Raw genomic sequence first — 16,643 nt, forward strand, 5'->3', positions numbered from 1 at the left:
TGGCTGTCGCAGCGGTTAAGCTGATTGGCTGTTGCAGCGGTGAAGCTGATTGGCTGTTGCAGCGGTGAAGCTGATTGGTTGTCGCAGCGGTGAAGCTGATTGGCTGTTGCAGCGGTGAAGCTGATTGGCTGAAGCTGATTGGCTGTTGCAGCGGTGAAGCTGATTGGCTGTCGCAGCGGTGACGCTGATTGGCTGTTGCAGCGGTGAAGCTGATTGGCTGTTGCAGCGGTGAAGCTGATTGGCTGTCGCAGCGGTTAAGCTGATTGGCTGTTGCAGCGGTGAAGCTGATTGGCTGTTGCAGCGGTGAAGCTGATTGGCTGTCGCAGCGGTGAAGCTGATTGGCTGTCGCAGCGGTTAAGCTGATTGGCTGTTGCAGCGGTGAAGCTGATTGGCTGTTGCAGCGGTGAAGCTGATTGGCTGTCGCAGCGGTGAAGCTGATTGGCTGTCGCAGCGGTGAAGCTGATTGGCTGAAGCTGATTGGCTGTCGCAGCGGTGAAGCTGATTGGCTGAAGCTGATTGGCTGTTGCAGCGGTGAAGCTGATTGGCTGAAGCTGATTGGCTGTCGCAGCGGTGAAACCTGCCGCTGCTCCTGATGGACGTGGCGCAGGTTTCTATCGGATCTGCAGCGGCTTCCTGTCTGGCTCCCGCTGATTGTTTCCGTTTGAAATTCAGTGCATGGAAGGTTCTCACAGCGAGGTGCGAGGGCCCCCAGGGGACGCATCAGGCCTTCCTGCTGTCCTGCAGGGACGCCTTGACATGCCAGACTTGTTTTCACCGTATTGTTACAACCAGAGCAGCAAATCAGAGGAAACAGCAAGACGCTGCTGCAGGGCAGCTGTTTCTAACGTCACACTGTAAAAAATGAACAGCAGTAATTTGATTTATTTAGCCTGTCAAAATGTGGGTGTTCATTTTTTATTGGTACAGATATAAATATCTAATTCACCAGCAAAATATTTAGTTGGCATGGTAAATATTTATATTTTAGGCTAAATGCTTAGTTTATAAACTATTAAAGAATAAATATCCAAAGTAAACACGTTGCCAACTAAACAGATCAGAAAACTGAAATAAAAAGGGAAGATGGGAAATGTAGCAAGTTTGTGTTTTTCTTTTAGGAATTTAAGGCGGGATCAGAGGAAACACCTGGTGTTCGTTTCCATGGAAACCACCTGAGCGGTTTGATGTTTAACAGGTAATAAGGAAGTGACCTTTGATCTCAGCACAGACTTGGTTCCCAAAGGTTTGGACGGGAAGCGAAGCGGTTTGTTGGCTCTGTTGTCGGGAAACGTCGACCTGCTGCTGATCAGCATGAAGCTGGACGTGAAAATCGAGACGCTGAAGTTCTGCTTCGCACTTTTAAACTCCGTCTTCCTGGTGAGTTTCTCCTGGATTTTCAGCATCAACTCGTTTTCAGCCATTTAAATCAGGTTCTTCATGAATGTTAACTGGAGATTTGGTTTTGTTTGTCATCTTTTAAACATTTCTCAATGTTTGGTTTATTCTTCAGTTTAATATGAACCTGCAATGTTTTTTGAAGAACATTTCCTGTTTCCAGATCCAGTTTCTTTGCTTTCAGTCCTTCTGTTCCTGCTGGTTGTTTTGTTGTTGTGACAGGAAGTGGCTCTTTGAAGCAACAGGAAATGATCATGTTGAATCTTTTCTGTAAAGGAGTTCCCCAAGGCTTCGCACCTGGAAACAATTTATCATGCAGCTGCCTCTTATGGGGTTTGAGTGGCTGTGGAAGCAGAGGCCTTCCAGGCAGGAGCCAGGATGTGCTATTAATAAAATAATTGATTGATTATTGATTGATTTAGGGACACCCAGGTTTCAGATGTTTCTTCTTGCTTCAACTCACCTGAGCTGGAAGCTTATATTGTTTTAGACTTTTGAATCATTTTATGACTTGTTAAGAAAGAGATTTAACTGATCAGATGTTTAGAAGTACGGTGGCCCAGAAAGGCCAATAAAATGCAAAAATAAGAAAAACAAAATGTGCAGATAGTAACGGACAGAAGCCGTCTAAATTTGCATGAATTCATTTCAGTATTAATTTCATTTTGTTTTACTGGAGCCTAAATTTTGTTTATGCAAAAAATTCAGTTTTAGCAAAAATTCCCTTTGAGAATACATTTTATTTTTGCCATATTCTAAATTTTGTTTTAGATATGTTTTTTTTGGCATAACCTAACATCAGTTTTAGCATAAATTTAATGTTAGCATAAATCCCACTTTCGCTTCCATTCTGGTTTTCATAGCTCCAGGTTTAGCTCCAGTTTTAGCTCCATGTTTTAGCTCCAGTTTTAGCTCCAGTTTTAGCTCCAGTTTTAGCTCCAGTTTTAGCTCCATGTTTTAGCTCCAGTTTTAGCTCCAGTTTTAGCTCCATGTTTTAGCTCCAGTTTTAGCTCCATGTTAGCGTGTCCAGCATCTCCTCTGCAGGCTCAGCTTCGCCTGTTTCACCAACGTTAGCGTGATGCAGGTCTGGACTTTCTCTGCAGGTTCTGGGTCTGAGCGTTATGGGCTGTGGAATCTGGATCCTCTTCGACACCGGGAGCTTCCTGAATGTCCTCCCTTCTGGTACCAACATAAAAATAAATACTTTTGTTTAAAGGACAGCGTAGCATTTATTCAGGGGGAGGAAATCTCCCCAGAGGAAAAGATGAAAACTGAAATTTCCAGAAAGGTAAATGTAAATAAAGCAGATTTTAATTCACAGTGTTTTTTTCTGATGGCATCAGAGTTTGTAGTTAATAATCCACCACCTCCTGTTTCTCTGGTTATAAATATGACCTAGATCTATTTATCATTGACATTTGAAATAAGGCAGATTGGTTTTTCTGCCAAACAATGAATTGAATAAAAATAAAAATTCTGCTAAATTTGCAATAGTTTCAGTCAAACAGTTTGAATTCTGGTGGTTCTGTCCCAATCCTGGTCCACAACAAAACTGGGCCTGATGCTGAAGCTTCAGAAACTTCAGAAATCCTGCAGATCACAACAACGTGACAGAATCTATGCTGGAGTTCAGGGCCAACCTGAGAATTACAAAATATCACAAAAATAAAGTTGTTAAAGAATAAATCAAAACAATATAAGAATAAAGTTATGAATGTTATGAGCATGAAGCAAAAATAATATGGCAATAAAGTCATATTTTAACTTAATTCTCATAGTTTTTTTTATTATTTCCTTATTGTGGCTCAGTTAACATGAGACCTGCTTCATCCCGAGTCCGTCTCAGTTTTTGGTTTTTATATTTTGTGTGTTTTATATGTCTTTTGTATTTTTAGTGTTTTTTTTTTTTATATTTTTGTGTTTTTAATATTTTTTGTTTTTAATATTTTTGTTTTTATATTTTTTGTGTTTTTAATATTTTTTGTTTTTAATATTTTGTGTTTTTTTTAATATTTTTGTGTTTTTTATATTTTTTGTGTTTTTCATATTTTTCCATGTTTTTATATTTTTTCATGTTTTCTGTCTTTGCGTCCAGAGGAGCTGCAGGTGGTGGCAGTGGGTCTGTTTGTAATCGGTGGAGTGGTGGCGCTGGTCAGCCTGACTGGGTGTACTGGAGCGGCCCTGCAGAAACGGTTCCTGCTGCTGGCGGTGAGTTTCCCATGATTCCCTGCTGTGGGGAAAACAGCTGCTACCTGCTCAACACTCTGAGCGCTCTTCCTCCTCAGTACTTCTGCTTCCTCATCGCTCTGGTCCTGGGTCAGCTGTACGTCATCATCCTGCTGCTGCTGAACAGAAACCAGGTCAGTCCTCTTCACCGCGGCTCTGCCACGTAAAATCCACTCTTTTCTGTTTCCCAAAATGTTTTCATGTTTTTCCCTCATCAAAAATAAACCTGGAGTTTTGCCTCAACTCTTTCATGTCTGTGCTTCAGATAGAGCAGGAGTTTTTAAAGAGACAGAGACCCAATTAAATCAGGAAGTAATTATTTCTTTTAAGTCATCTTTGATATATTTAGCCTTTTCATAACTGAAGGTAAAAAGTTACTTGCTTGTGCCATAAAACTCTAAGTGGCTGGAAAACACCTAATGCCGCCCCTTTAACTTCTTACCAGAAGAGATCTGTTGCTTTGATTCTCGTCCACCAAGAGGGAGATCATTTAAAGAGTTTCTAGGGTCAAAGGTCATTGTCATTTCCCTTCCATGTCTGGTGCTGGAGTCCATCAGAACAGCCGAAAACTGCTGAAGCTGCATAAAGCAGCTAAACAAACGCGAGGCTCGGATGTTAGCTCAAAAGTCTTATCCTGAGATCAGGAAGAAGTCATGAGGAGACCTAGCAGACCAACACCCCATCCTGGGATTTAAAAGTACGTTGTGGATTTACTCTGGTGTGCACAGAAATCATTGTTCAGAAAACCTAACAGTGATCCTGGTCATGGTTGTGAAAATAGTGACCAGTGAACAGAAGAAGAAAAAATTTTCTACACATAATCAGTTTGTTTCACTCGAAAGACAAGAATGTAAATGTCGATATTGTTGGGCTGCTTAGGCTGCGTTCATACCAGCGCTGTTTAATCCACTGTAATCCAACTCCAGTACATCTGCCTAGATAGTCCAGTTTGGTTGTGGAGGTGTGAATGCATTACTGAACTCTGACCACAGAGCAGACAACGGTTCATCGGTTCAGTTCAGGTCTGGTGTGGTTTGAGTGCATGTGTGAATGTTTCAGTCTGTTTTTGTGTGTTATTGTGTTTAATTCAGTCTTTGTTAAAGATTGTAGCTTACCGTTGTTTTCCCTCACCAGATCGAAGACGTTCTGACTCAAACTGTGAATGCCATCATACTTAGGTATGGAAACAGCAGCAGGATCGACAGAATCATGGATAACGTTCAGCATTTTGTGAGTTTCTCCAACATCACTTCTGTCCTAGCTAAAGTAAAAGATGCCTGGTTAATATTTGCCTTTATTCTGGCTCACAGACTAATTGCTGTGGCATAAATGAACCGGAGGACTGGCTCCAGAACTCCTTCATTCAATCTCTGAACCTGACAGGCCAGAACGTCCTGCCGTGTTCCTGTTTCCGCTCCTTTCAGCCGAGCAAAAATTCGTCCTGGTGCTTGGAAACTAATAGCACCAATGTAACGATGCCTGGAACAGGAACTGGTTTTTTCAAAGAGGTACAGTCGACTAAAACGAACAGCAGAAATCTGGACGTGTTGCAGCGTGACGTCATGTGTTTACGATCCCGCCGCAGCTCCTGTCTGCAGGGCAAAACGCCGCTAACGTCTGATGACAAAAGAAAAAGAGACGCAGTTTCAATTAAGATTAAGAAACGTTTTAATGAAGAGAAATAGCAAGAGAGAGGGAAGTAGGTCAGCTGCTAGCTTGACTTTGACAACACTAACACATAGATGCATCCTTCACACCAACTCTGACAAATGATCAGTAGAGCAAGGCTAGAAATGAGCTAATCAACCACTGCTGTGTTAGCTTAGCTAATAGCAGCAGTAGCTAACCTAGCACAACGATCACCTAATAATCACAAAATAAACATCAAACTGGAACTGAATGTTCTGCTCCTTGTGGGAAATGTTTTTGATTTTCAATCTTGACATAGTGGCGATGTTGTCAGTCAGTTGCTATGGCAACGAGAGAAGTGGACACAGTGAGAGAAGAAAGAAAGTAGGATTAGTTTTGAGTTATTCTTCTACGGTTTCTGTGCTTCTCTCCCTTTTCTGTGGCTCCCGATAATAATCCACCTCCAGTTAAGGTTCTACTGCCGTCCACACAGAATCTGATAATGAGTTGGTTCATTGAAATGATGTGTGTGATGTCACAGAGCTGCAGACAGAAGATCGACCAATGGCTGCAGGAGAACGTCATCACCATGGTTGCCATGACTGCATTCCTCATTTTAATCCAGGTAAGGATAATCTGGAAGGTTTAACCTCCATTCATTCCTCTTTCACTGGGCACATGTTGGCAGATCATTTCCTCTCATTCAAAGACTGCTATTATCTGTAATTAGATACCATCTAGTGGTCGGAGTGTGAACTACACCTGGTTTATTAAAGAGGAAACGTACAGTAGCTGATTAACTCAGTAAATAATCTTAACCATTAACTAGATTCAGCAGTAAAATATACATTTAGGCTGAGAAATGTCTTCTACTTATCATGCATCAAAATAGAGAACATGTGATCAAAATTATAAAGTTTATTTCTAATTTGGGGTTTAAAGCTTTTAGTGGCATTCACAACTAAGCAATGGAAAAGAGCTAAATGTAGTTTGTAGGAATACCTACAATTCATTATGCAATACATAATATAAAACTATGAATATTGATTAAAATAAGTACATAAGGTAATATAATATTCATCATGAAACGGGATGAAGCCCATTTTCATCATGAAAAAGTCTTAAAGTCATAATTACAGGAAGCCAGAATGATCATAAACAGCAAAATTACAAGGAATCACATTTTTTGTACAATTTAATTAATTCATTTTAATTGGTTTATTCAAATTAATTTAAGTTCTTAAGGACGGATTTCTGCATTTCAGTTGTAATTACTGTGGCTGCCTGAAGGGGGTGCTGACGGCCCTTTGCTCTGCAGGTCATTGACCTTTTCGTCGCTGGGTCTTTGTTCCGCATGTTTGGAGAAAAAGACAAAAACAAGCAGCTCATTGATGAAGACGACACCGACTCCGCCTCCGAGGCCGACCCGGATGGCAGAGAGCAGAACCGGGCCTTCATGGACCCGGATGAAGGCGCCGCAGAACCAGACTACATGACAGCTGGAGACGCCAACAACATGGCTGACCAGTACAACCAGAACCAGAACCAGGGGTACATCCCTGCTGGAGATGCAAACAACATGACGTATGACCAGTACCAGTACAACCAGGACCAGAACCAGAGCTTCCAGGTCCAGAACCAAGGCTTCCAGAACCAAGGCTTCCAGAACCAGAGCTTCCAGAACCAGAGCTTCCAGAACCAAGGCTTCCAGGTCCAGAACCAAGGCTTCCAGAACCAGAGCTTCCAGAACCAGAGCTTCCAGAACCAGAGCTTCCAGAACCAGAGCTTCCAGAACCAAGGCTTCCAGAACCAGAGCTTCCAGAACCAGAGCTTCCAGAACCAGAGCTTCCAGGAGCCACTTAACTTCAACCAGAACCAGGGTTACCATGATTACCAGGCTAATCAGCATTATTAATCAGTGATATATTAGCTGCTTTCTGGCTGCTTGAAGAGTTTTAAGAAAAAACTTTTTTCTCCTTTCGGTTAATGAAGCTGAATTAATCAGAAACGTCCTTTTGGAAAACAAAACCACAGAAACTTTGTTGGTTTTATCTCCGTTTTTAACCATCAACCAAATTTTCGCCTCGTCATCGTCGGCCATGTTTGTTCACTCTGAGCGATTTGAATGACGAGATGAAAATATGTTTCATATTTGACCATATTGTAGAAATAAAGTGTCACATATTGATATTTATCTGTTTCCTACATTCTTCACTTATTGTTGATCATTATTAAACAGTAACATGAAGACGGTCTTTATATCGATCATTACTGTTCATTAGTAGCTTATAATTAAAGGCAAATTGATAAAATGAGTTATTTAAAAAGTGTTTCTGTATCCAGGAAGTAGCAGCAGAACCAGAAGCTGAAAATCAGCCTGTTGGATGAAATGTGACTCTTGTTCATCTTAACATTTTTATTCAATAAATAGAAAAACATTTTCAGCCATCTTGTAGAAAAGTTACAAAAGTACACAAATGATTCCTCCATGCTCAACAGCGCCCCACAGAGGCAGGACAGAAAATCTCAACAGTTAAAGACAATTTTAAAATAAAAAAGTTTAATACATTAAAGGAAAGAAGGGAAAATGTGACTCCCTAATGTAATAAACTGGATAATCCTGAAGAGGAATAAACATGAATTCAAGCTTCTCTTCATGAGTGCAAACAGAAAACATGTCCACCCATTTCCCAGAGCCTTCTCCCACTGGGCCAGGAGGGGGCGCTGTGCCTCTCCAGCTGTTGACAGTGGTCGATCTGATCATTTCAATTAAAACTCAGATCTGAGTGAATCTACAGGATTTGTTTGGAAGCGCGTCGATCAGACCAGCTGACCTGAAGGATCCTGAGGAGCCAATAAATTATCCTGATGTAGGCGGAGCATCTTGACCCGGAAGTTGGTGCTGCGCGCTCTTCCTCTTGCCCATATAAGGAAGGCGCTGTGTTTGAGGCAGCTGGTGTATTAGGGAGACGGGTAGCCAGTTTTTGCATTTAACGCAGGAAGATCGCTGAGGGGATCAGAGCCCAGGCTGATTCATCCAGAGGAACGCTGAACATGAAGTGTTAGAATGATTCCTGATTCCTCCACTGATTGTTACAGGTAACAAACTTCTAGAGAGACGAACAAAGCGCCGTCAGGAAACCTGTAAGGTTTCCAGGGCCAGCATAGACTTCGGGTTTTAGTGCGGCCATTTTTGTTCAATAAAATAAAGAGTTTATGCCTGTCGGCTTTGTGAGCTCAATAAACTGTGTTTGATTTGCCTCTGGTCATTTTTACAAACCCATCTGTGTAAAAAGAGGATTGAAGGTTCTCCACACAAAACTAAAGCTGTAGCCAAAGTCCCACTGAGGAACGAAGAGATCTCTGCGTTCACAGAGCAGATCCGGGTTTGTGCTCCACCACCGACTTCACCTGCTGCTGCCAGCAGGCGATGCACTGCAGCAGCTTCATCAGGGCCGAGGAGTCCAGGCGGCCCAGAGCCGGGCCAGGACTGCTGGTGGGACAGCGGTCCACATTCTGCAATAATCAATCAATCAATCAATCAATCAATCAATCAATCAATCAATCAATCAATCAATCAATCAATCAATCAAAATCAACCAACCAACCAATCCATCCATCCATCCATCCATCCATCAAATGTCTGCTTTCTTACAAAATCTATGATCCTTTCTCCATTTCTACTCTAATTCTTCCCTTCTTCATCGTTTCTCCTCCAGTCAGAAACTCACCAGGTGTTGCAGCAGGTCCTTGTTGAACGTCATCATGTGTTTCGCCAAAGTTTCCGTTTTGTTCCGTTTGTTTTCGTCGACGTAACGTTGGATTTCCACCGGGCAGGTTTGCTTCTGACAGAGTCTGTCGGCCGACTGCAAGGAAGACATTTTATGAGACAATTCATAGAAAACCTGAACGACTCAAAACGACAGGTGGACACACGTCCGCTAACATGCTAACTATTCAAAACAAACTTTTAGCACAGTTAGCTTCCCCTAAATGAATCTGCGAACTTTCAACTGAATGAATTTCAACCTCTGGTTCTGATGTAACTATTATCTCTTTAGGGTTAGCATAACCATTTAGTTAGCAGTTAGCACCGCCTAAAGTTCTCCAAGCTCTCTTGAGGTCAGAGGTTAAATCACTGCTTCCAACAACGCCTCTGAATGCGTAGCATCATGTTGGAGCTTGAAGATGATGAGCTACAGCAGCAGACGACCTCACCGCTAGCAACAGGAAACCAAGGCTAATGTTTACACGCAGTCACTGAACCTGCAGGTTGGATACATGTTTCCTGGTCCGATAAGTCAGGAGTTGGTGAACAAATGGAACCATGTTGGTCCAGGCTGGTAGAGGAGGTATAATGCTGTGGGAGAAGCCAGGACATAGATGCTGCTGTCCATCTACATCCCTTCATGACCACAGCATACCATTCCTATGGTAACCATGCTAAATCATGCTACATAAAGACAGTTGGTCATAAATTTGAAACCAAGCAGAGACCAACTTCTGACAGATTGGAATCACGTCCTGCCTTCAGGTAACAGACACATGAAGGTGAGACGCAGTCCTGAATCCAGAGACTGTTTCCTGCTTACTTTGCTCCATGGGAGCGACGACTCCTCGCAGTCCTGGGACGGCAGGCCTTTAAGAGTTTCTATGGAAAACAAGACAGAATGAAGCAAAGTGAGATTAAAACCGCCGCCATGTTTCCAGAGGCGGAGCCTCACCGACTCCTTCACCAAGCTGCTGTAATTCCTCAGCTCCGCCTCCAGGCTCTCGGCGAGGCTGCGAACGTCAGGGGTCACTGTTGGCGTCTGAGTGGTAGGCACCGCCCGGCCCATCACAAGCTCCGCCCACAAGCCCAGGTACAGGAAGCAAACGAGATGGCAAGTCACTGCAAGAGAAGCAGGCTCAGTTAGAGACAGAGGGAGGAGCTGCGTAAACACCTCCAAACTGTGCAGGCGAGGCTAGGCTGGCTGCTAAGAAACTGAACCCGTTATAACTTAGTTATTATTAAACAGCTGAAATGATTAATCTGACTAATTGATTATTGGATTAAATGTCAGCTAAATTAGTGACAGAACAACACATGAAGCCAAAACTGAACAAAAATATAAACATTTAAGATAAAAAAACCCAGTTTGTAAACAAATCTCCTCCAGTAGTTTCAGCTTCATCAGATTGAGTAAAAAACTAATCTATGGAGCAACTTTTCAAAAACTAAACCCAACTATGATCCGCCCGACGCCCTTTTAAAGGAATGTTGTTATAAAATGTTTAGTTTGTTATTTATGCTGTATATAATTCCTATATAAGAAGCTTCATAGATGACAAACTAAATATTCTCTATTTTTATGTTTCTGTGCAAATTTGAAATTTTTGTGTAAATTTATTTGAACTAAATTTGTCCAATCAGTTTTTGATTGTCTGCAGAAAACATCAAAAGGTCTGAAAATGTTTTTTTTAACCTTAAAATAAAATGAATAAATAAATCCTGAATCTTTTTTGCACCTGAATATCAGTTAAAATATGCTACATTCATGTATTTTTGTGTTTAAACATAAAATTCACAGTCATGAGGTTTATTTCACGGGTCTTGATGAAAATGTGATTTTTTTTTGAGTCGTGTTTCGGGCTGGAAGCAGCTGAACATTCGGACCGGATGGTTCTGGTTCTTCTGGTCCGGACGCTGCAGTGACTCATTGATGGATCAATCAATCAGTCACTCTGGATCGGCTGCTTCTGCCTGGATGACAGAAACGGCTCCACAGCGTGACGCCGTCCGTTTCCATCCAATAAGCCAGATCACATGAATATCAGTTTGTTCTGTCATTTGACTCCACAGTTTTATGGAAACTGAATCACAGGAATCCAATTCCTCACTTCTGCAGAATGTTGATGATTTTCTTACAGTAATAATTGCTAAAACGACTCTTTTGATCTGAACAAAGATGTTCCACTGAGCGGCGTCTCCAAGCTGGACCTCCTCAACTGAGGTTCTGGAAGTCCAGTTAGTTCTGATGTCACTTCCTGCTGCTTGTGCTTCTTTCCTACCACATGTTTTCCTTCCACTAAATCTTCTCATAACAAGCTTCCTTAGTGTCATTATTTACGGGATGACTCTTCATGACAACAGTCATAAACATTCATAAAAACTCCTTCATGTCAGTCGCATCAAAAACCGTCAATTTTTTTGTTTTCATTTTTAAGCTGTTTTTTATGCAAGTCAAAACATAAATAAGGTTTTAATTTCCTTGTTAGAAAATAAAGTTCAAATCTTGTGATATTTAAATTCAATTAAATCTAATAATTGATTTTTTTTTCATCAAAATATAATTCATAAACAAATAACAAAAAACAAAATATTTAAAAAATAATTTAAAAAAACAACTGAAGATGTATAAACACATAGTCATTAAAAGTATTAAAAATAGTAAAGATGCTGATGAATAATTTAATTTCATTCATGATTCCAAAATGTTTCTACTTTCTGTCAAATAAAAAACATGATAATTTATTTAAATTAATGAAACTAATTTAACTTTCTGAAAATTCAAAAATTAAAACATTTTGAGCTCATTAAATTATTTTCATCTGATATTAATCAGAAAAAGTTTCTAATAAAATCAGATAAAATCTGAACATGAAGCCAAAACACTGACTGGTTGAAGCAGCGGAGAGGATGCAGCGCTCCGGTGACTCCCTGGTTCTGGTCCTGGTTCTGGCTCTGGCTGTAGTTCTGGTCCTGGTACTGGTTCTGGTCCTGGCTCTGGTTCTGGTTCTGATCCCGACCCGTGCTGCTGGTGCTGTGGATGCTCCAGCTGCAGCAGCTCGTATTTATCCTCCATCATGGCGGCCCGTTCTTCGGAAGCGTCCTGCCATCTTCTCAGAAGCTGCTTGACATCAGAGTGGGAATATTCTGCATGTTTCCTCACATGACGGGATGCAGGAATCCACACCGTGCTGCTTTTTCACATTTCACGGAAACGCTCATCACTTTCTCTGACTCACTCCGGGACCAACGAGTCAGCAGACGTCTGAGGAACCGAGCAGAAACAGAACATCTGCAATAAACGGTTTTTACTGCTGGGACATCAGCTTTGATGTTATTCACCATAAAACAACATGATGCCAAGTTATTGGAAAAAATAACAGCTTGATGTTGGTGAAGAAGCTCCTGCTCCAGGGTCAGATGATGTTTTGTTTTTAGTGAATTTATCTGTCATTTTTCAGGTGAACTCAGAAACTGAACAACGATTGTTTTTATCTTTAGTGTTTTTGCAGATAAGATACTATAGGAGTTCAGGGTCGGGGTACTTTGGCTGCATGCTGACCTTTGACCTGCAGCTGGAGGGATTTTGAATCCATCCATCTTTTCCGGGTCGGGTCGCGAGGTCAGCATTCTCCTCCAGCCTCTAGTTCCAGCTCTTCCAGGGAATCCCACAGCGTTCCCAGGCCAGCCGGGATCATCGTCCCTCCAGCAGGTCACGGTCTTCCTGTCCTTCCTGTCCTTCCTGTCCTTCCTGTCCCCTGTGGGACCTGAACTCCTCACAGGGAGCCTCCATCCTGACCAGGAGCCTGAGCCTCAGCTGGTTCCTCTCCGGGTGGAGGAGCGGCGGCTCCTCTCCTCTCCAGGTGGAGGAGCGGCGGCTCCTCTCCTCTCCAGGTGGAGGAGCGGCGGCTCCTCTCTGAGCTTCTCTCTGAGGGAGAGCCCAGCCACCCGGTGGAGGAAACCCATCTGGGCCGCTTGTATCCATGACCTGGTTCTCTCTGCTGTGACCCAAAGCTCATGATGATGGTCGGAACGTAGATCGACTGATGAATCGAGAGCTTCGCTTTCTGGCTCGGCTCTCTTCACCAGGACGGACCGGTCCGGCGCCGGTCCGCCTGTGGATCTCCCGCTCCCTCCTTCCCTCATTCATGGACCAGATCCTTGACCTTGTCCACTTGGGGCAGGACACGCCCAGTTTTAGATTTGAATCTAAAATTAATTTCAATGTTTAATCTCTGCTCTCTGATTTGCAATGATTCATGGTGTTCCGGTCCGGTTCTGCTGAAATCTGACTCATTTGTCAGTCGACTCTTCCTGCCTGCTTTTATTGATCCAGACTTCTAGAACCCGACAATCCTGCAGCCAATTGGCTCAGATTCACTGTTTCCTCCAGAGGAGGTGCTGCTGCTGCTGCTGCTGCTGCTGCTGCTGCTGCTGCTGCTACTGCTGCTGCTGCTCCTGCTGCTGCTGTTGCTGCTGCTGCTGCTGCTGCTGCTGCTGCTGCTGCTGCTGTGCTGCTGCTGCTGCTGCTGCTGCTGCTGCTGCTGCTGCTGCTGCTGCTGCTCCTGCTGCTGCTGCTGCTGCTGCTGCTGCTGCTGCTGCTGCTTCTGCTGCTGCTGCTGCTGCTCCTGCTGCTGCTCCTGCTGCTGCTGCTGCTGCTGCTGCTGCTGCTGCTGCTGCTGCTGCTTCTGCTGCTGCGTCACGTTCCCAGGAATGCAGCGAGATTCCTATCATGACGCTCTGTGTGTTGAAACTTGTCCTGCTGGGAGCCGGCGGCCTGGACGAGACAAGTCCTGCTGCAGAACCAGAACCAGAACCAAAACCCGGCGCTTTACCTCTGTTTAGAAACCAAAGACAGAAATCTATTTTCACTTTCATTGTCTTCGTATCAGATGCAGATGACCTGTGACCTTTGACCTGTGACCTGTAAACTTGTATCTGTAGCTGGTAGATGGTTTGCTAACGATATAAATAGATACATAGAAAATCACTGGTGTGCAAAATGAATGAAGATAAATAAAAACTGATGGACAATCTGCTGCCTTTACAAACATAATTATACAGAAGTCAAATAATATCTGAAAATTTAAAAAATGCAAAAAATGTGTCCAAATATAAACAACAAATCATCCTGGACCAGACTAGAAAGAATCTGTCTGAGAAAATGTTGCATCATCAACTTTTTGCTCTTTTTGAGGCATTAAAAATGTAAATGTCTGAAAAGCAGCAGGGAGCAAAACGTCCATACAGAGATTAAAGAATTGGGTTTATTTGTGTTCTTGCTAACTAGCTTAGCCTGACATATTGGTGGATTAGCCAGTCGTTGGTTAGCTGGTAACTGCAAAGTCTTGTTTTCTGCACAGCGTCACCAAAACATCAGATTCTGTTCCTGGTTTCCTCTGATTGTTCTGATCATTTCTCATCACTTCCAGTCGTTTCTCAATCAGTTCAAACATCCAAATCTTCAGCCCTTCATTTAGATTTAAAGCTCCCTCTCCTCTCCTGCATCACTGACATCATCGCTGACATCATCACTGACATCATCACTGACATCATCACTGACGTCATCACTGACATCATCGCTGACATCATCGCTGACATCATACATCCATCGTTTACTGCTGCTGCTGCTAAACCTTGTTTAGATCCCCATAAAAAACTCCATAATTTTCATCCCATCTCAAATCTTTCATTTGTTTCCAAACTTCTTGAAAGAAAAGTTGCTGCCCAACTTCATTCTCATCTCCTGCAACAATTAAAGGACCAAATCCAATCTGGTTTCCATCCACAGAACCGAATCAGCGCTTCTTAATCGGCTGATTCTGGTTTGTTATCCAAACTCCTCCTACTGGATCCGACTGGCCAGTTCACCTCTGACCTGGTTTCACTGGTTCCTCTCAGGCTGAACTCAGGCTGCTCATTCGCCTGTCATCCTGTCCCGTTCCCTCAGGTGTTCCCCAGGGCTCTGTCCTGGGACCCTCACTGTTTATCATTGGTTATATTTTTCATAAAGCTGAAAAATGTTCATGTTCACTGTGCAGAGACTCCCAGCTCTGTCTGCTTCCACTTCCATCTCTTGTTGAAATAAAACATTAGTCACCCTTAACTTTCTTAAATGAAACTGAAATAAAACTGAACTTCTCTTGCTTGGTACTTAATCAACACTAAGTAAACTTGATACGTTTTTTCCCTCCCGGCGTTTTGGGGAAACTGCAGTCGGCCTTCTGACAGCGTTTCAGGAACTGTGTGCTGTCAGGAAAACCCACCACCCTCCCACTACTTCCTGTGTCTCTTCGTGGTTTTCGCCAGTAGCAACATCCGGCTGACGATCATGTGACTCGTGTGACGTGAAAAAACTCGAAGTTTGGCTGAAAAAAAGCAAATTCATGTTTGTAGTTCAACCTGGTCAATTTTTTCAAAGGAATCGCATATTATTATTATTATTATTATTATTATTATTATTATTATTATTATTATTATTATTACTATTATTATTATTATTATTATTATTATTATTATTACTATTATTATTATTATTACTATTATTATTATTATTATTATTACTATTATTATTATTATTATTATTATTACTATTATTATTATTATTACTACTATTATTATTATTATTATTACTATTATTACTATTATTATTATTACTATTATTATTACTATTATTATTATTATTATTATTATTATTATTATTATTATTATTATTATTATATTATTATTATTATTATTATTATTACTATTATTTATTATTATTATTATTACTACTATTATTATTATTATTATTATTATTACTATTATATTATTACTATTTATTACTATTATTATTATTATTACTACTAATTATATTTTTTATTATTACTATTATTATTATTACTATTATTATTATTACTATTATTATTATTACTATATTATTATTTATTATTATTATATTATTATTATTATTATTACTATTATTATTATTACTATTATTATTATTATTATTATTATTATTATTATTATTACTATTATTATTATTATTATACTATTATATTATTATTATGATTATTATTACTATTATTATTATTATTATTATATTATTATTACTATTATTATTATTACTATTATTATTATTATTATTATTACTATTATTATTATTATTATTATTATTATTATTATTACTATTATTATTACTATTATTATTATTATTACTATTATTATTATTATTGCGCACACACACACACACACACACACACACAGAGAGAGAACACACACATTCTCCACAGCGCTGCTGAGTGTTTGTTCTTATGGTGAATTGCATTAAGTATTAGACAGTATTGACATTCAGATCCTCTGATAAATGAACACAAAGACATCAATAATGTCCAGATTAGTCATTCATTTCTTCTCATTTTCATGACTCAGCTTGAATTTACCTGGAGCTTTCTTGCAGCGTGTGTTACTGTAAACGTCTGCCAGCTCTGGTTTCCTCTGCAGGTGGGTGGGTGGGTGGCAGGTCTCTGCAGGTGGGTGGGTGGCAGGTCTCTGCAGGTGGGTGGGTGGCAGGTCTCTGCAGGTGGGCTTTGGACACTTCTGGGCCTGGAAGTCGGTCGATGTGATGAAAGTTTTTTCTTTAGAA

At 41.1% G+C, this 16,643-nt stretch overlaps 1 protein-coding gene across 1 annotated transcript in view; it reads left to right on the forward strand.

The window, feature by feature from the left end:
- The window catches only part of LOC129353574 (CD82 antigen-like), a 9,536-nt gene extending 2,092 nt beyond the window's left edge, over window positions 1–7,444 (forward strand). Inside the window, exons 2-9 of the mRNA XM_055022921.1 lie at window positions 1,244–1,377; window positions 2,499–2,577; window positions 3,491–3,603; window positions 3,681–3,755; window positions 4,756–4,851; window positions 4,932–5,129; window positions 5,792–5,875; window positions 6,569–7,444. Of these exons, the coding sequence (XP_054878896.1) occupies window positions 1,312–1,377; window positions 2,499–2,577; window positions 3,491–3,603; window positions 3,681–3,755; window positions 4,756–4,851; window positions 4,932–5,129; window positions 5,792–5,875; window positions 6,569–7,165 (1,308 nt within the window). The 5' untranslated portion in view covers window positions 1,244–1,311 and the 3' untranslated portion in view covers window positions 7,166–7,444. The remainder of the gene's footprint in view (window positions 1–1,243; window positions 1,378–2,498; window positions 2,578–3,490; window positions 3,604–3,680; window positions 3,756–4,755; window positions 4,852–4,931; window positions 5,130–5,791; window positions 5,876–6,568) is intronic.
- The last annotated feature ends 9,199 nt before the right edge of the window (window positions 7,445–16,643 follow it).

This window comes from Poeciliopsis prolifica, unplaced genomic scaffold, assembly GCF_027474105.1.
Source record: "Poeciliopsis prolifica strain line A6 unplaced genomic scaffold, Auburn_PproV2 SCAFFOLD092, whole genome shotgun sequence".
Taxonomy (NCBI): Eukaryota; Metazoa; Chordata; class Actinopteri; order Cyprinodontiformes; family Poeciliidae; genus Poeciliopsis; species Poeciliopsis prolifica.